General features: G+C 49.3%; 2 protein-coding genes across 7 annotated transcripts in view; both read left to right on the top strand.

Annotated features, from left to right (window-relative positions):
- The window catches only part of MCM3AP (minichromosome maintenance complex component 3 associated protein), a 51,571-nt gene extending 45,971 nt beyond the window's left edge, over positions 1 to 5,600 (top strand). For all 5 annotated transcript variants that reach the window (XM_034948060.3, XM_055105162.2, XM_034948059.3 and 2 more), the window contains exons 28-29: positions 3,711 to 3,861; positions 5,267 to 5,600. In XM_034948060.3, coding sequence (XP_034803951.3) covers positions 3,711 to 3,861; positions 5,267 to 5,425 — 310 coding nt within the window. In that variant the 3' untranslated portion in view covers positions 5,426 to 5,600. The remainder of the gene's footprint in view (positions 1 to 3,710; positions 3,862 to 5,266) is intronic.
- A 5,999-nt stretch (positions 5,601 to 11,599) lies between these two features.
- LSS (lanosterol synthase) overlaps positions 11,600 to 20,018 on the top strand; it is a 37,912-nt gene continuing 29,493 nt past the window's right edge. For both annotated transcript variants that reach the window (XM_003823797.6, XM_034948191.3), the window contains exons 1-6: positions 11,600 to 11,900; positions 12,033 to 12,198; positions 12,941 to 13,079; positions 16,374 to 16,482; positions 17,137 to 17,258; positions 19,355 to 19,451. In XM_003823797.6, coding sequence (XP_003823845.1) covers positions 11,887 to 11,900; positions 12,033 to 12,198; positions 12,941 to 13,079; positions 16,374 to 16,482; positions 17,137 to 17,258; positions 19,355 to 19,451 — 647 coding nt within the window. In that variant the 5' untranslated portion in view covers positions 11,600 to 11,886. The remainder of the gene's footprint in view (positions 11,901 to 12,032; positions 12,199 to 12,940; positions 13,080 to 16,373; positions 16,483 to 17,136; positions 17,259 to 19,354; positions 19,452 to 20,018) is intronic.

Genomic DNA, 20,018 nt, shown 5'->3' with positions numbered 1-20,018 from the left:
ATGGAGAAGGGCAGGTGGATTATTAGCAACAGTTTTAGTGATGTAACTATTTAAAAGCTCTTTGAAGACAGAAGCAGTGCCCTAGATAGTATGTTTCTAACTGTTTATATTGAGGTGAATTTCATTTATTATTTATTATTGAAAGTCAGTGTTAAGTTTTTCTGGGAAATTCATGTGGTTAAGTCTGCTCAGAAGATGGTGAGTGCTGAACACTATGGCTGGCCACAGGCACCCTGCCCTTGGGAGCCTGAGGCATTGGTGGATCATCCCATGCTGTGAATGGACAGGAGCTGGGGCTGCCCCTCCTCTACATTGCCCACTTCCCTCCCTCCCATGCATACCTTTCATTTGATGGCCATGTTTACCATTTTACTGAGAAGTAGAATCAGGAATAAGGGACCTTCCACAGGTTGTCCTCTGCCTTCCCTGCCCTCCCAGCCACATCCAGCATCCTCCCTATATCCCCTTCCTGACCCCTCTTGTTGCTGGAAACGAACCATGCAGCTCGTAGTCAGTCAGCCCTTCCCTGGGCTGGGATCTCATCTCCCATCTACCCAAGGACATTCATTCAATGAGTATCCCTCTTGTGCTACCACCCCTCCCCATATTAGGTGGTGCCCATCAGCAGCACACAGACATGAAACATGCCTCCCTGTCTTGGTCCCACTTCCCTCTTTAGCCACCACTTCATGTTTCTGCCCTCTTAATGGTAAAACTCCTCAAAAACGCTTGTGATACTCACTTCTTCAGCCTTCTTTCCCATGGGGATGAAGGCCCAGGGTTGAACATGACCGTGAATCCCAATCCTTGGTAGCACCCCATACTTGATCCTCCCCTCCTTGCTCCTAGGATGTCCGTGGTCCCCCTCCTGCCCTGCTGGTTCCTCCTCATCCCCCAGCTGCCCCCTGAATTCATTCTCTCAACCTCTCCTCTGCATCGTCTGTACCTACTCCTCAGAAATTTCATCCAGTTTCATGGATTTTTAAGTAACATCACTATTCTGACAGCTCCAAATTTGTATCTCAAACCTCTGAACTCCACACTTGAACATGCTACTGCTTCCTTGAAATCTTCATTAGACACCTATTGGATGTCTGGTAGCCACTGCAAAGTTAACATATCCCAAATCCAGTTCCCGGCTTTCTTCCAACCAACCCCTTCCTTTGGTGGTCATCTCTGTTGATGGCGGCTCCATCCTTCCAGCTGCCTAGATCAGGTGCCTTGGAATCATCCCCTCACATCAGCCCATTCACATATCCTATTGGCTCTATTGAAAATACATTCAGAATTGGACCACTTGTTATGACTTCCATGGCCACCACCTGGCTCAAGCCACTATCATCTTCCTTCTGGAGTATTACAGTAGGCTGCAGTTTAGTCTTGGTAGACCTGGTGGGTGCCTTTGAAGTGAGTTAAGATGGAGGTCATGTCACTTGCTTGCTTACAGCCTCTCAGTGGTTTCCCTCTTTCACCTGCAATCAAAGGCAAACTTTGCAGGGGTGGCCAGGGCCCTGAGTGATCTGCCCCCCATTTCCTCTCTGACCTCTGCTCCTTCCTTGAGCATGGTAGGCAGTTCACAGTTGGGCCTCTGAGTTTGCTGTTCCTTTTGCCTAGGACTGTCCAGCCCCTCCATTCTCCCCAGCATCCCCATGGCTGATCTTGTACTCACTTCAGATCTCTATTCAAATGTCTGCTTCTGTTAGGCCCTGCTTGCCCATCTCCGACCTTCTTGTTTCCATGGCTCTGCTTTGTCTTTCTCATCTTCAAACCATGTTTCTCTTGTTATGTGTTCCTTGTCTGTCTCTCCTCATTAAAGTATAAATTGCTTAGGGCAGGGCCTCTGTTCTTTTTCAGTGCAATATTCCTTGTACCTAGAATGATGCCTAGCATCTGGAGGAGGCTTGATGAACATGTGTTGGAAGGGTGAATGAATGTGTCCGATTACTAAAATCAGTCTCTATAATTTAAGTGGTTTGGGATGAGATTTTTTTTTTCCTTTTTATTAGATAGAGTCTCGCTCTGTTGCCCAGGCTAGAGTGCAGTGGCACAATCTCGACTCACTGCAACCTCTACCTCCCAGGTTCAAGCAGTTCTCCTGCCCCAGCCTCCCAAGTAGCTGGGACTACAGGTACCCATCACCATGCCTGGCTGATTTTTGTATTTTTAGTAGAGACGTGGTTTCACCATGTTGGCCAGGCTGGTCTTGTACTCCTGATCTCAGGTGATCCACCTGCCTTGGCCTCCCAAAGTGCTGGGATTACAGGCATGAGCCACTGCACCTGGCCAAGATTGTTTTTCTTGAAAAGACCAGTATATGGAAGTAGACAGCTCTAGAGTATGTTAGGTGGCAGTGGGATATTATTTCGAGTTAATTTTAAGCTATAAGCAGCAATCCACACATTTGGAAAGTGTCAGAAGAATTAATTATAGATGCATAAAACCAAAGTAAATTAAATAAGATAAGCCAAACAAGACAATTACAAGTAATGTTAAGTAACACATAGAAGTAGTTGTTTTTGGATTAATACCACCTTTTTCATTAAATATAAATTGGAATTGGATTTATAAATTAAAGGGAAGTGGTTTCTCTAATTTTTTTTTTTTTTTTTTGAGATGGAGTTTTGCTCTTGTTGCCCTGGCTGGAGTGCAATGGCGTGATCTGGCTCACTGCAACCTCCGCCTCCCGGGTTCAGGCAGTTCTCCTGCCTCAGCCTCCCAAGTAGCTGGGATTACAGGCACGTGTCACCATGCCTGGCTAATTTTTGTATTTTTAGTAGAGATGGGGTTTCACCATGTTGATCAGGCTGATCTTGAACTCCTGACCTCAGGTGATCTGCCCGCCTCGGCCTCCCAAAGTGTTGGGATTACAGGCATGAGCCACCGAGCCCAGCCTAGTTTTTTTTTTAAATTAAGCTTTATCATAGGAAGTTGTTAAATTTTTAATAAGTACATTTCTGCTTCTCAGTTGATGTCATAACTTAGTTATATTCTTAGTAAAAAGCAAAGGCTTAAGGCTGGGTGTGGTGACTCATGCCTATAATCCCAGCACTTTGGGAGGCTGAGGTGTGCAGATGACTTGAGTTCAGGAGTTGTAGACTAGCCTGACAATACAGCAAAACCCCGTTTCTACAAAAAAATACAAAAATTAGCTGGGTGGCATGCGCCTCTAGTCCCAGGTATTTGGGAGGCTGAGGTGAGATCATTTGAGCTTGGGAGGTCAAGGTTGCAGTGAGCCAAGATTGTAACACTGCACTCCAGCCTGGCCAACAGAGCGAGACCTTGTCAAAAAAAATAATAATAATAAAATTGGCCGAGCACAGTGGCTCACTCCTGTAATCCCAGCACTTTGGGAGGCCGAGGTGGGTGGATCAGCTGAGGTCAGGAGTTCAAGACCAGCTTGGGCAATATGGTGAAACCCCATCTCTACTAAAAGTACAAAAAATTAGCTGGGCACAGTGGCACTTGCCTATAATCCCAGCTACTCAGGAGGCTGACGCAGGAGAATCACTTGAACCTGGGAGGCAGAGGTTGCACTGACCCGAGATTATGCCACTGCACTCCAGCCTGGGCAACAGAGTGAGACTCTGTCTCATATAAAATTTTAAAAAAGCAAAGGCTTAAAAAGTTTTTAAGTATATATAGAAGATTAATGAACAATAGTTAACTTCCTAATGCTCAAATATTTTTGAATTTATTATATATTGTTTCAGGTTTGAAGATCAGCTTCAGCAATGGTTGTCTGAAGACTCAGGAGCATTTACGGATTTAACTTCCCTTCCCCTCTATCTTCCTCAGACTCTAGTGTCTCTTTCTCACACTATTGAACCTGTGATGAAAACATCTGTAACTACTAGCCCACAGGTGAGAAGAAAGTATACATTTGGCATTTACATAAGAATTAAAGATTGAGAGAATGGCTGGGGAAAAAAGTAATATCACAATTTATCCTATGATGTTTTGATGACCGACAAATTATTAGCTCAAATTAGACCTTTTCTTAAACTTTATCCATATCATTGTTAAAGAGACCCAACTGATTTTGAGTTTCTGCCTATGAAATAAATGAAGAATAGAATTGAAATATTCTTAAGAACTGAATAAGACCTGTAACTGTGTGCTGATGTGTAATTAAGGGCATTAAGGTGATGACAGCAGCTTCTGTTGGAGCACATATTGTCTGAGCTTTGGCATTACCCAGACCTCTCTTCTGGGATTAATTTTTCCTGAGGAAAACTAATGAATGAGGAAGGTAAGCTCCCAGAAGTCAAGAGCCTCACCCAAGAGTGTTCAAGTAGTGAGTGGTCAGGGTTGCTTTTCAAAGCCAGATCCAACTGGCTCCAAAGCCTAAGGTCTTTTTACCTTACCATTCTTCCTTCAGTGGTTAAAGATGCAAAAACAGAGTTTCAATCACAGATATGTGCCACTGAACAGGTAAAAACTGTGCTCCTGGACTGGCTTTAGGAAGTCCTTCAATAGAGGAGAAAAGCAAATTAAAATGATGTACTGTTTCCATTCATCAGTTTGGCAAATACTTTAAAAATATTCATACCCTTTGAATTACCAATTCTAACCTAAAGAATTCTGACCTACCAGATATTCCCCAAAAATTAATGTATAAAAATGTTTACTGTAGCATTATTGTATGAAAGTCAAAACAGAATAAATATCCAAAGATGGGAGTCTGATTAAACAATTATAACACATTCATGTGATAGAATAATTCACAGCCCTTGACCATGGTATTTTCTAAAAATGACTGGCTGGGCGTGGTGGCTCATGCTTGTAATCCCAGCACTTTGGGAGGCTGATGAGGGAGGATCGCTTAAGCCCAGGAGTTTGAGTCCAGCCTGGGCAACATAAAGAGATCTCATCTCTACAGTACATAATTAGCCAGGCATGGTGCTACATGCCTGTTGTCCCAGCTACTCAGGAGGCTGAGCTGGTAGGATCACTTGAGCCCAGGAGTTTGAGGCTGCAGTAAGCTCCGATCATACCACTGCGTTCCAGCCTGGGTGAAAAATGACTGACACTGGAAATTGTTCATGATAGAATACAAAGGCAAACAGTCTATATACAGATACCAGCTGAATGTACGAGCTAAATGAGGCTGGAAGGATGTACAAAGGATAATTTTTTTTCCCTCTGTAAAAATAAATGACTACTCAGATGAGGTTTCTAACATGATCCAGATCTAGTGCCTTCACAGAGAATAGGTCGTGGTTTATTGACATACCAAAACTGTTCAGTTTCTTTTTTATTCAAATAGAGTGACATCATGAGGGAGCAACTGCAGCTGTCAGAGGCGACAGGAACGTGTCTAGGCGAACGACTAAAGCACCTGGAAAGGCTGATCCGGAGTTCAAGGGAAGAGGAAGTTGCCTCTGAGCTCCATCTCTCTGCGCTGCTAGACATGGTGGACATTTGAGCAGCCTGACCTGTGGGGAGGGGGTCTCTCCCGAAGAGTTTCTGTTTTTACTCAAAATAATGTTATTCTCAGATGCTTGATGCACTGTTGGAAATGTGATTAATTTAATCATGCAGATAAGCCATTTAAATGTCAAAGTCTCCCAGTTTTTCATAATGAAAAGTTGTTTCCCCTGTGTGACCTCTTCAATATTCTCCTATATTCATGACCTCCTCAGATTGTCACCCACCAGCCTATGCTCTGAGGCAGTTTGGAGCTTACATTTCATGTATAAAAGGCGATTCATTCTCTCAGCAAACTTGCAGTCCTTGATGTGCCAGACATCAGTGATGCAGAGACAAAGTAAGACACAGGGCCTCTGCCTGCTAAGCCCACCCAGCTTACCTCCAGGAGAGTCAGGTACTTATGTACATAATTCTCAGAGAATGTGCATGAGGCGTGGGCAATTGGTAGCAAGGAAAAAACAGAGGATGGAACAGGGTCTGGTTGGGTAGAGGAGAAAGCAGAATTCCCGGAGAGGAGTGCAGGGGTGTAGCTGGAGACAGTGTACTTGAGAGGACATGATGAAAGCTTGGAGGTACCAGCTTGGTTGTGTGGCCAAGTGAGGGGAACAGGCCAGCAAGGTGAGGTCAGAGATTCTTGTCACCTTCTTCTGAGAGCTGTGAGAACCCGTTGTTGAAGATTAGGCAGAGAAGTGATCTGGTCACATTTTCTTTTAAGAATGGCATGTAGGGCAGGAATCTTGAGAGGTGAGTGCTGCAGCCATCCAGGTGAAATTCAAAGGGAATAAGCCTGAGTTTGCTAGCAATTGGTGTGAAGAGAGGGGATAAAATTTGAGCCATATACAGAAAGAGGTATTAATAGACTTGGTGATGTTGCGTATGACCACCAATCTTAAACTGGCACTCAGCATCTCCTGACTGTAATCCTACATCCCCAGACTCTATTTCATGTCTTCTCATTCTCTTCAAACCTCCAACATTCTTAGATCATGTCCTCCTTATTTCACTGAGAAAACAACAGCACTAAGAAGAGAACCTCTTCCTCCACCAAATCAATCCCTGCTTCTCCAAACACACACTACTCAACTCAGGGATCTTTAGTGATTAGCTTCATGTAAAGACTTAAATAATGCTATTTCTTAATCTTGACTTGACATTGTTGACTTCCTACAATGGAAGAGGAGTTAGCTTCTCTTACACTGTCTTTCCCACAACATATTATCACCCCCACCCTCGACACCCACATTTCCTCTCCTATTAGTCTCCCTAAGCAGTTTGATATTGGCTGAAACCTGCATTCACAGTTTAGTATAACTGTATGTTTACCATTTCCTGTTGAGCCCTTTATTGGTTTATGATTACATTTCCTTTAGGTACAACTTTTGATTTTTCCTGGAGTTAATTACATTGTTTTTCTCATTTGCTTGGTTTTCTATGCTCTTGTCACTACTTTACCCAAAAGTCGCTGCCCTAAGTGTAAAGCTCTTCCCAACAAAGTCATGTGCATCAGGTAATATGCTCCACTTTCTCTTCGAGATGTTCCTCTGAGAACCCCGTCTTCTTGCCATAACTTGGACATTTCCTGGATTCTGAATCATATTTTCCTCTTGCTTGGTTTTCTCTTCTTGATGGAGCCTGTCCTTTAGTAGCCTCCTGAGCTTGAATATCTAAAATGTCTTTATTTCTACTGTAATATTATCAAATATATATTTGGTCTTTGTCTCTGCCTTCTGATATACAACTCCTAAAATCCTTGGGATCTCTAAAGTGATGTCTTTTTGTATGCTAGTAAGATGACTGATGGCGGACAGCTCCTATGTAGCTTCAGGATAGGGACTGGACATCTGAAAGACCAGGGCATGATTAGAGGGGTTGAAACTTTCAGCCCACCCCCCAAACTCCCAGAGGTTGGGGGAGAGGGACTGAAAGTGACGTTGATCGCCAGTGGCCAATGATTTAATCAATCATGCCTATGTAATGAGGGCTCCTAAAAACCCAAAAGGACAGGGTTCAGAGAGCTTGTGGATAGCCAAATGTGTGGGGGCTTCCAGGAAGGTGGACAAGAACACGTCCACATGCTGGGAGAATGGCACTTCGCAACTCCTTGCAGACAGAAGCTCCTGCTCTTGGGACTCTTCTAGGCTTCATCCTGTGTATCTTTTCATCTGGCTATTTGTAGCCTTTAAAATAGCCTTGTAATAAACATGTGTTTCCCTGAGTTCTGTGAACTGCTCTTGTAAATTAAAGCCAAGGAAGGGGTCTTGGGAACCCAGAAGGACAGGTAAAACAACCTGGGGCTTGTGATTGACACTGGACATGGGGCTCAGTCTTGAAGCACAGAGTCCTCAACTTGTGTGATCTGCTGCTATCTCCAGGTAGACGGTGCAGGATTGAAGCGGATACCCAGCTGGTGTCTGCTGTACAGCTGAATGCTTGCTTGTCGGTGGGGAGAAATTCTCTACATCTGCTGCCAAAAGGATGTTGTGAGAGTAAAGAAATGGTTTTTTTTTTTTTTTGGACTTATCTATCCTTACGTTTGATTCATCATTTGAATGAGAATAGAATTTTAGATTGGAAATCGTTCCTTTGTGTTTTTGCTTTTTTTGTTGGTGGAAATTTTTGAGATCACCTCTATTCCTGGTGTTCTCAAATTTCTCAATGACATTACTTCATATGTTGCCTCCCCATTCCCTCCCCAACCCCTGCCCAATTTATTGTGCTGGGCACTTTGTAGTCCTTTTTTCTGGTTTTTTTGTTGCTATTGAACAAATTACCCCAAATATAGTAGCTTAAATTTGAGGAGGATTCAGCTGGGCAGCTTTCTGTTGGGATCTCTCATGCAGCTGCAGTCAGGTATTGGCTGAGGTTATAGTCATCTGAAGGCTTGACTGGGTCAGTGGTCCAAGATGGATCACTTGCATGGCTGGAGGTAATGTTGCACTGTTTTCCCCAAATGTCTGGCTCATGCTGATGATGGTGCTTGTTGGAAACTGTCAATGGGTACAGTCTGCCATCTAATAGGTTTGTTTTTCTACTAGGTCATAGTTGCCAGTGTTTGCAGGACTCCTCTTGTGGGCCAGCTGCTCCAGAGGGATCCTCCCACTATCTCATGCTATCTGGCTAAGTGGGAGAAGTGAGCCTGGACCCACATGTGTAGACTTTAACTCAATCCGTCTGCTTTCAGTGGTCCTCAGCTATGCCTCATGCCTGAGGTAACACCTACTCTGATTCAACTACTGCAGACTTCCTCCACCCAAGTAGGAGAGGGGATCTGTGGTCATACTGTTCCTCACAAAAATTTTCCACCAGTTATTCCGATTTCTGCACCTTCCTGGTATTTGCTGGCAGGAATGGTCTCTTGTTGGCTTCACCCACAAACGTAAGTCTCAACTTTCTCTAGCTAACTCAGTTATCACTTCTCCATCCATTCCCAGTCTCTATAATTTTGTTGACTTCTCTTGCTTACTAGTGTCTCCTCTCCCATTCTTTGTGGGGTTTTTTTGGTCTTTCATTACTTTATGTGAGTAGGGTTTGGGCAGGAAATGAAGGTTAATGTTTATGCTCAGTCTGCCATGTTTAACTGAAAATTTCTTTCAAAATTCTGCCATTAGGCTTTTCGCCCCATGTCTCTTGAGATAGCTCTTGTCAGTCGCCAATACATTGTTTTGTTGCATCCAATAATAAATTCTGTCTTCATTTTGCAATCCCTTCAAAGCCTCAGCAAAGATCACCATGTCTTCACTTATATTATGACTTCATATTCCTCTGGTTTTCCTCCTCTCTCTGGCCATTCCTCTATACTGGAAAAGGTTGGTGCCCCAGGGCTCATTCTAGAACTTCTCTTTTTTATGTGCATTTCCTAATTCATCTTGTCCAATCTCATGATTTCAAATACTACCTGAAAGCAAATGACTCCCAAATTCCTATCTCTAGCATTATGTTCTCTCCTGAATGCCAGCCTACTCAATATTTCACTTGAATGTCTAATAAGCATCTCTAGTATAACTTGTCCCCACTTTAATCTGAATTTTCCAATCAAACTTTCCCTATTTTAGGCCAGATGTGGTGGCTCATGCCTATAATCCCAACACTTTGGGAGGCTGAAGTGGGAGGATTCCTTGTGGCCAGGAGTTTGAGACTATCCTGGGCAACATAGCAAGACCCCGTGTCTCTACCAAACTTAAAAAAAATCAGCCAGGTGTGGTGGCACAGGCCTGTAGTCCCAGCTATTCAGGAGGCTGAGCCCGGAAGATCACTTAGCCCTGGAATTTGAGGCTGCAGTGAGCTAATGATTGTGCCACTACATTCCCACCTGGGTGACAGACTGAGATCCTGTCACTAAATAAATAAAAGACACCTCTATTTTAGTAAATGACCACCACCATATACCCAGTTGTTGAGGCCAAAATCCTCAGAGCCTTCTGTATCTGGCTTAATGAATAAGCTGGATGCAGTAGTATGTAAGCAGATAGGAACAGTGTTTTTTCTCATGACTGCCCCTAGAAGCTTAACTGTGTCAATTCTCAGACGTAGTTTACAGCTTTTTCTTTTCTTTCAGACATGAAAAAGAGCGGATTATTTTACTCATAAAAAGTCCAGTCCATTAAAATATCAAAACTCAAACTCTTCTCCAATTGAAACCTCTTCCCTCACACCTAGCTTTGCCAGGTTCAGTGTGAGATTCCATCCAGGCTGAAGCCCCTTATTCCTATTCTTCATGTTTCTACATGGAGGAACTTATCTGGAGAAAAACTTCCAGCCTCTTTCTGCTTCCAGAGAAGTAGAGTGACTCATTTGATTGAATTTCAGAGAACAGATAGGGTGGAGTGTGCTCAGGCTCCTCTGGGTACTCTTTCTGGGGTCTGTGGGTTGACTGGAGGGGTGTCTTCTGGTGGGCACTCAATTGCATAGTGCTTGGTGAGGCAGTTTCATGGCCTAGAGGCTGGGGGATATGTTTGTCTGACTTACGGGTGATTTAGTAGCTTGCCCTCTTGCTTGCAGATTTAAGCCTTGTCCTTCAAGCTAGGTTTTTAATTTGTGGCAAAGCTGATATTTTGATACCCACCCATCTTATTGCTGTGTCTTTTTCATTCGTTTCTGAACTGGGATAGGAAGAGGTGATTATCCTTGATTGTCTAAAACCCCGCTATTCCACTGGGGGGAAGGTGCCTGTGGGTATTCTTTTGTCCACTCTCTCTTCCAACTTTCTCCTCCGGCTTGCTGTGGCTCACCGCCCCTTCGAAGTTAGGCTGGGGGTAGGAATTGAGGAGTGGGTGCCGAAATGCTCACTAGGCTGGGGCAGTTGTAACTGGATGTCAGGGCTTCTGTGGGCCAGGTGAAGACATGCTGGGGTCTTCTGTGGGTCCTTGACCTGACTTAGGGACCACGGGCTGCAGCCTCCAGACGTCAGCCATGTTTCCAACAGTCAGACGCCCCCTGCCCTGTTGCGCCCGGCTGTCCCTTCCAAGTTCGGTCACTCGCTCTGCCTCCATCTTCCTCTTCCCTCTGCTGCTAAGGCTTTTCACCTTTAATTTCTGCTGCGGCCACCCCCAACTCCAGCGACCCCGTGAGCAGCTGAGGCTCTACCGCGCTCGGTCCTGGCCAGCGACGCAGCCCTTCCCTGGCGGGGCTTCAGGGCTTCTGGCCCCTGTGGTCCGCCACGTGTGGGGGGCCCACGGCCTCACCGCGCCTACCCCACTCCCCCCGGCGAAGCTACGCGGCGCTCAGCTTCCCAGGGACGCCGGCGGCGCCCTCGGCTCCTCCGCTCCGCCCCGCCCTCCCCCTGGTCTCGCACTGGAGCCGACGGCCCGCGCCCACCTCACCTCAGGGCGGCCTCCCGCCCCCACCCCCGGCCCCGGCGTCCGGGCAAATCCTGCAGCGCGAGAGCAACTCCCTGCCACCCGACCTTCGCACTCGCTGTCCCTCGCTCGAGCCTCGCTCCCCACGTCCTTCCTTCCGACCTGCGGCTGGACCCTCCTCACAAATTCCTCAGAGAGGCTCACCTCAAAGCGCTGCGCACGATGCCGGGCTCCCGGGACGCAAGCCTCTAGAGGGCGCGCGAGAGGCCCCGCCCCCGCCCGCCGGCCCCACCCACCAGCCACGCCCCCACCAGCCCCCGCCCCCACCTCCCCACCCACCAGCCCTGCCCCTCATGCCCCGCCAATAAGGCCCCACCCACCTCCCCCGTCCCGTCGCCTTCACCCACCATCCCCGCTCCCTCAGGCCCCGCCCCACGCCGCATGGGGCACCGCGCGCTCCACCACTGTGGTCGCCTGGCACACCTCGGGGTCACGCTCGCGGCGCTCTGATTGGTTGCGTGGGCGTCGGCCCACCTAAGCCTGAGCGCCTGCCGAGGCCTGCGCCTGCGTAGAGCGCGCGGGAGTGGCGGGGTTGGGCGGCAGGTCCCGGGTGCGGACATTCGGCAGCTGGTAGTGGGCGGCGTAGAGCACTGCAGCAGCAATGACGGAGGGCACGTGAGTCCCCTCGGCCCGGGCTCCTGACGAATGCGGGGTGGTCCTGGGTGCTGAGGAGAGCGCGACTGGGGCAGTGGGCCGGCGGCCGGGGTTGAGGCGGGGCCTGGGTCGCTGATGGCCGGTGGTCCTCAGGTGTCTGCGGCGCCGAGGGGGCCCCTACAAGACCGAGCCCGCCACCGACCTCGGCCGCTGGCGACTCAGCTGCGAGAGGGGCCGGCAGACGTGGACCTACCTGCAGGACGAGCGCGCCGGCCGCGAGCAGACCGGCCTGGAAGCCTACGCCCTGGGGCTGGACACCGTAAGTTGCTTCCGCGGAGCGTCAGCGAGCTCGGGACCCTGAGGGGTGAGCCGTGAGGAGCACGTTTCCTCTCAGAAAGGCGGGTGGTAGGACCCGGCCAGCGACGCCCATCCCCAAGGCGAGCGCCCACGGGAACTGCGTTCGCGGGCCCCTCCGCTTCAGCCCCTTCATCTCTAAACCACGCATAGGAGACTCCTAATGTTTTATTTTTTAGCACCTTATTTTGAGATAATTTTTGACTTATAGGAGAGTTGCAAAGATAGTTGTAACTTTGTTTTTATTCACAAAAAGTGTTTGGATCCACTGTCTTAGTTGTGTGCATTGTAAGAGATTTTGGTCGTCAGAGTCTGCAGTGTAAACAGGGTCTCCTGCCAAGCCCCGGCCACCGAGGGAAAGGCTGTGCCACCCCTTGGGCCCTCTTCGAGAGGCCCGAGTCCCAGGCCCAAGTCGGCACCCGTGCCCCACCCTACACTCTGGGTGCCTGGTTTATTCCAGACATCTTGGAGAAGTTGTGAAGAATACATGACTGGCAAATAAAGCAACGAAAATGTGCAACTGTTCTTTTACTTTGCTGAGGTGTGATGCTCTCATCAAAGAGTTTCAGACTTTTGATGGAAACGGCTGAAACTTTTAAAGTAATTTACATTCACTGTTTTGACTTGGGCTGTATGTGAAGAGGGTTCCTCTGGCTGGGCAACAGTCCCGTCAGCTATCTCTTTTTTTTTTTTCGATCTCTTTGCAGAAGAATTACTTTAAGGACTTGCCCAAAGCCCACACCGCCTTTGAGGGGGCTCTGAACGGGATGACATTTTACGTGGGGCTGCAGGCTGAGGATGGGCACTGGACGGGTGATTATGGTGGCCCACTTTTCCTCCTGCCAGGTAGGAGTATGCTACCCCAGCCTGATGGTATGGCCACCCTGGATCACCCTTGCGATCCTGGCCCAGCCTGGTCTAGGGTTTTGATGAAGCAGGTGAAAATCCAGGGGCTCACAAGAAAAGGGCTGGCAAACTCTGCCCTATGTCAGAGTCGTCCTGCTATTGGTCTAGGGGATCAGCTAGCCTTGCCAGTGTAGGGTGACAGGCTCTCTGATAAGAGAAGCAAGTGGTTCTCTAGGGCTCTGTGTTGCCTTGAGGGAGGAGGAAGGTGGGCTTTGAAGTCTCAGTACAGGATGGGATGGACATTCCAGGTGGAAGGCCCAGCCTATGCCAAGGGGCTGTAGGTGGGCAGAGTGGTGGGTGGGGAGCTGATATCTGCTGTGAACTTACTCGGAGCTATTGCAGGAGAGCTTCAGGTTCAGGCTGGTGAGTAGGAGGAGCATAGCAGTTGGACTGCCTGGGTATTGAACTGATTTGGCTACACAAGACTATTTTGCATCCTGGGAGTGTTTCTCTACAGAAATCCTCAGCTTTGTAAAATGGGAAATTCCCTCCTATGAATTTATGCAATAGGACTTTTTTCCCTAGTGACTCGTAATCACATTGTTTCAATGACGTGAATTCCTACATAAATAGGTTTTGTTTCTGTGATAACTCTTACTGATACATCATTTTCTTTTACTACGCTGACTTTGTAGTAGATAGAAAGTCCTTATATACCTTTGTCGCCTTTCTTTTTAAAACATCTCTTACCTGTGTCCATTTACTCATCCAAATTGCCTTTATCCTGATTCTGTCCCAGACTTGAAATGAAGTTGCAGTAGGCTTATATGTTAGTTTGGGAAGAGTTGGCCTTTAATGTTAAAAACAGTTCCATGGTGTTTACTGTAGGCCAAGCCCTGCTCAAGGCCTGTTCTTCTTTTAGTCCTTAGACTAAGCCTAATGAGATACATTAGAAAGCTGAGGCACATTTATTCCAGGTAACCAGACTAGCAGGAGGAGCACTGGGATCCCCATCTCTGCTTTGACTTCTAGCCCTGCTGCCACCTGGACTGTACAGCATTGAGTTTTTCTGTCCTGGGATTTGAGGGCCTGTCCTTAGGGGAAGTCAAGGTGCTCTTCTTCCCTTGGCCCCATCAGGGCCTGTTTAGACTGTTCTCAGGGCTCGTGGTAAGGCAATGACATAGAGTTGGTCAGGAGATGGGTCAGCCCCAGTTTGCCTCTGTAGCCTGATCTGTGACAGGATTGGAATCAGGTTTGGTTATGTGCACAGTGTCAGGCACGTAGTGGTGCTTGGTCAGTGGGGATTACTGTGTTGTTTGTTCTTGCTGCTTTGGCTCTGGGCTTAGCTGGCTGGGACCCTTCCTGTGGGCTGGCTGTGAGTTGGAGTTTTTTTGTATTTTTTTTTTTTTTTTTTTTTGAGACAGCATTTCGCTCTTGTTCCCCAGGCTGGAGTGCAATGGCACAATTTTGGCTCATTGCAGCCTCTGCCTCCTGGGTCCAAGTGATTCTCCTGCCTCAGCCTCCTGTAGGGTCCAGCCCCACAGGGTCGGTGGGTTTTTCTCCCTGTGTGCGGAGATGAGAGATTGTAGAAATAAAGACACAAGACAGAGAGATGAAAGAAAAGACAGCTGGGCCCGGGGGACCACTACCACCAAGACGTGGAGACCGGTAGTGGCCCTGAATGCCAGGCTGCGCTGATATTTATTGGATACGAGACAAAGGGGCAGGGTAAAGAGTGTGAGTCATCTCCACCGATAGGTAAGGTCACGTGGGTCACGTGTCCACTGGACAGGGGGCCCTTCCCTGCCTGGCAGCCGAGGCAGAGAGAGAGAGGAGACAGAGAGAAAGACAGCTTATGCCATTATTTCTGCATATCAGAGACTTTTAGTACTTTCACTAATTTGCTACTGCTATCTAGAAGGCAGAGCCAGGTGTACAGGATGGAACATGAAGGCGGACTAGGAGCGTGACCACTGAGGCACAGCATCACAGGGAGATGGTTAGGCCTCCAGATAACTGCGGGCGAGCCTGACTGATGTCAGGCCCTCCACAAGAGGTGGAGGAGCAGAGTCTTCTCTAAACTCCCCCCGGGGAAAGGGAGCCTCCCTTTCCCGGTCTGCTAAGTAGCGGCTGTTGTTCCTTGACACTTTTCGCTACCGCTAGACCACCGTCCGCTCAGCAACGGGCGTCTTCCCAGACGTTGGCGTTACCGGTAGACCAAGGAGCCCTTTTGCTGGCCCTGTCTGGGGATAACAGAAGGCTCGCACTCTTGTCTTCTGGTCACACCTCACTATGTCCCCTCAGCTCCTATCTCTGTATGGCCTGGTTTTTCCTAGGTTATGATTGTAGAACGAGGATTATTATAATATTGGGATAAAGAGTAATTACTACAAACTAATGATTAATGATATTCATATATCTCTAAGATCTATATCTGGTATAACTATTCTTGTTTTATATTTTATTATACTGGAACAGCTCATGTCCTCGGTCTCTTGCCTTGGCGCCTGGGTGGCTTGCCGCCCACACAGGGCATGTCTGGATGGTTTGAACACCAGGGCTTCTGATGCTCTAAGCCAGAGTCAGGTATTCATTCCATGGCACATGTGGCTGGGGTCTGCCCTGAGACCTGTCCCGTGCCAGGCTCTGGGGGCACATGGCTGATGGAACCAAGCATGGGGAGTGAAGGTGGAGGGTGGCCTGTGAGCACCATGCCTGAGAGGACCAGGCTGGGGACAGAAGGTTCTTAGTGGATAATATTTATTGTCTCTCCCTCCCCCATGACATTTGCAAAGCGGCATATGCTTGTAAAAAAATTATGAAACAGAAAAATATAAATAAATAAGTAGGTATTACCACATGCAAGGGTGACCAATTTTGTATTTTTCTTCCCAGCAGATGTTAAAGCAAGACCAACAGTCTCCCCTCATGGAAGGCCCACTGATCTAAAATGCTGGTTCCTTTTGGACCTTCAGGGCACTTGGGGGAGACCTTCCTGAGGTGCTGTGCAGTGTCTGGTGTTTCTCTGACCCAGATGGTCGTGGGAGCCAGGCGTGGCTGAGTGGGCTCTACAGGCCCTAGGCAGGGAGCATCGCCTGTGCTGTGGCTGACGTTCCCTCTGGCCCTGTTCCCAAAGTTCCCCATGGGGGCCTGGGAGGAATGGCCTTTCCAGGGGGTGTTTTTATGAGAAGAAGGTAGCTCCCTGTTGGAGTGAGGTGCTCAGGAGGAAAGGGGCCTGGTCTTAACAGTCATGACCACCTGTCCCCAGTGAGGAACATCTCTCCTGCCACACAGGCCTCCTGATCACTTGCCACGTGGCACGCATCCCTCTGCCAGCCGGATACAGAGAAGAGATTGTGCGGTACCTGCGGTCAGTGCAGCTCCCCGACGGTGGCTGGGGCCTGTGAGTGTGCCTGCCCCTGTGTCACTGCACATGTGCATGTGTGTGTTCTCATGATGTAGGAGATGCTTGGGTATCCAGGCAGCTGCCAGGGGTTAGGAGTGATTGCAGCTGTGGGTGTGGGGTGGGTGAGGGAGAGACTAGCAGGCGGGGAGTGGGCTGAAGGCCGTGCAGGTGGGGCCTCGGCTTCACATCTTTTGTTAAATGGGTTTTGTGGCTGTTAGGACACTCTTGAGACCCACATGTGAAAACTGTCAGTCTGTTATCACTTAAGGCAGAAGAAAATTGCCCTTGACTCTGGGCTGGCAGCAGGTGGAGACAAGGCCTGACAGCTTTCCTGCCATGTGGCACACACTTTGGGAGCAGAGCCATAGCCCAAAGTGGACCGCCCTTGAGCTAGAAGTGTTGACTCAGGCGTGGGAAGGTGTAGAGCAGGCGGGTCATGGTGAGGAAGGAGTGGGGGGCTCAGTTGTCATGGGAGGTGCATGAATTCGTACTGCAGAGTGGCTGCTCAGGGGTCTCCTGTGTTGGCATGTTATGTCAGGTTAAGGCATTTTAGCATTCTTAGTTTTCTGAGGAAACACCACAGAAAGTTTTGCTTTATTTCTTAGAAGTAAGGACAGATACCGGTTTCTCACCTGTCCTCTGCTCCTGTAGGCACATTGAGGATAAGTCCACCGTGTTTGGGACTGCGCTCAACTATGTGTCTCTCAGAATTCTGGGTGTTGGGCCTGACGATCCTGACCTGGTACGAGCCCGGAACATTCTTCACAAGAAAGGTACGGCATGTGCAGCATGTGCTGGGCCAGGGGTTCATGTCAACTCGATAATGAGCTCTCACAAACGAGATACAGAAAGATGCACTTGCGGCTGAAACAATGGGCAAAAGCACATGAGCAGGGAATTTGTCAAAGCAGAAGTAGGCAGACACTGTTTAACCTAGGCATCATTTTTTAAAAAAGCAAATTAAGAGCCAGGCACAGTGAGTGGCTCACACCTGCAATTCCAGCACTTTGGGAGACTGAGGTAGAAGGACCACTTCAACCTAAGAGTTCGAGGCCAGCCTGGGCAACATAGTGAGACCTGGTCTCTACAAAAACAATAAAATGTTAGCCAGGTGTGATGATATGCACCTGTAGTCCCAGCTACTTGGAGGCTAGTAAGGCAGGAGGATCACTTGAGCCCAGGAGTTCTGGGTTGCAATGAGCTGCTTGTACTACTGCACTCTAGCCTGGGTGACAGAGTGCGACCCTGTCTCTAATAAAATTAAAAAGCCAAGCAAACTAAGACAACCAGGTAATTCTGTTTGTTTCCTGAATTGGCAAAGACTTAAACGAACTGTGTTAATATGTCCACCTTCTGGGGGCAGCCTGGCTGCAGGCGAGAGCAGCCCTGGAGCTTGCACCTTCCAAGCTGATCGTCTATCTCTCCAAGCCTCAACTGTCTACCTCTCCAAGCCCCGGGCTGTCCACCTCTCCAAGCCCCGGGCTGTCCACCTCTCCAAGCCCCGGGCTGTCCACCTCTCCAAGCCCCGGGCTGTCTACCTCTCCAAGCCCCGGTCTGGCTACCTTTCCAAGCCCTGGCTGTCCACCTATCCAAGCCCCAACTGTCTACCTCTCCAAGCCCCAGGCTGTCCACCTCTTCAAGCCCCAGGCTGTCCACCTCTCCAAGCCCCAACTGTCTATCTCTCCAAGCCCCGGCCTGGCTACCTCTCCTCTTGCCTGTAGGCCCTGAGGGCAATTCCAGCCCAAGGGAATCCATGGCTCCTGCTGCTCCAAGAAAACCTAGTTCATGTTGTGGCTCTGCAGAGCCTGGCCAGGTCTTGTCCTCTGTGTTTCACAGACCTTCCGTAGCCAGTCCCACCTGCCCTGCTCTCTGCTGCATGCACAGGGGCCTCCTGTCAGCTCCTCAGAGACCCTTATTATCCCAGGGCTCGCCATGCACTGCTTCCTTCGCCTGGAGCCTCTTACCTTCCACTCCTGCCCCGCTGGCTCACACTTTACATGTTCCTTCTTTGAGGACCTCTTCCTGACCTACCGTGCCAGGTGGAGTGTCCTGTTACGCATTCTCATGAGATCCTGCCTTCTTTCTTCGTGAGCTTGTCACTATTGTCATCAGTTCACTGTCAGCCTTTGCTGTCGTTGATGCTGCCTCCCCAAGGCTGCTGTCTGGTTCCCACCACACTCCTGGCACCTGCCTGGTGAAGGAACGTGTTTAGGCTGCACTTTGCCTAGTAGCTTTGTGGGTCTTTATTGACTTTTGCATACCTTTTGGGGTTTGGAGCAGGGACTCCTCAGAAGCATGTTTAGATGGTGTGGCTGTGCCAGGACTGCATGCTGCTGAAGTGGCTCTGGCATGGGGCCAGCGTGCCGGAGCTACTCTGGAGTCTGGGGTCGTCTTTGTTCCCATACAGGACCAGTCTGCCAAGTGGAGATGACACAGACTGGGCAGCTCAGGCTTGGCTCAGAGGGCGAGGCTGAGTGTGCACTGTCACTTCCCCACCTTGCCTTCTCCAGGCGCATGTGCACCTGGGCCCCTTGCTCACCTGAGCACTGAGGTGTCCCTGGACCTTCCCAGGTAGCTGTCTTCATGTGCTCCTTCCTGGGGCCAGGGGTTGCAAACACCTCTCCTGGGGCTGGACACACCCACTCCCAGGAAAGCCACTGGTTCCACCTAGGGGGCCGTGTATCCAGGCAAGTTCTCAGCACTCTGGAACCTGCTTCACACATGGGGGTCGCAAGATCCACATGAGGCTGCCCTTGCCTCATGGAGAGGGGCACACGTGACTCCCAGAGGGTGAAGCTTCCCAGCTAGAGGCAGTGCAGACTTTGCTGACAGGAAGCAGATGACATGGGCCTATTCTCTCCCCCCTCAGGTGGTGCTGTGGCCATCCCCTCCTGGGGGAAGTTCTGGCTGGCTGTCCTGAATGTTTACAGCTGGGAAGGCCTCAATACCCTGTTCCCAGAGATGTGGTATGTCTGCTGTTGATTTGGTTGTTGGGTCGCTGCTGCTGTCCCGGGGAGTAGAGTGACAGGGACCGTGGGTCAGGTGCAGGCTGTGACAGCAGAGAGGGGTGGGCATTCTGTGGGTGGGTGGAGTTAGGCTCCTGGCAGAGGCCCTGATCAAGCTTGAGTCCTGTAGGGATACAGAAAGGGGGAGGTTCCCAATTGAGCAGGAAGAAGGCTGTGCCATGAATGGAGGTACCCCGAGTCAGGCTGCAGGCAGGGCTGGGTGGCTTCCCTCTTGCTGTGGAAGACTCTCAGCATCTGTAGAAGTAGGGGGAGGGTGCCCCTCCCCCAGCCTGCACAGGGGCGTCCTGTGTTGCTGCTGCTGCGCTTGTCTCCTTTGCTGGTGAATGTGAAGTGTGTCCCAACGTGACACCTCACCTGTGGACTCAGTGTGTGTGCCTTTAAAAGATCAGTGTCTGTGGCCAGGTGGGGTGGCTCACGCCTGTAATCCCAGCACTTCGGGAGGCCGAGGCGGACAGATCACGAGGTCAAGGGATTGAGACCATCCTGGCCAACATAGTGAAATCCCAT

Source organism: Pan paniscus, chromosome 22 (genome assembly GCF_029289425.2).
Source record: "Pan paniscus chromosome 22, NHGRI_mPanPan1-v2.0_pri, whole genome shotgun sequence".
In the NCBI taxonomy this organism is placed as follows: Eukaryota; Metazoa; Chordata; class Mammalia; order Primates; family Hominidae; genus Pan; species Pan paniscus.
The sequence above is the reverse complement of the archived record's forward strand: the minus strand, read 5'-3'. Positions and strand labels throughout refer to the sequence as shown.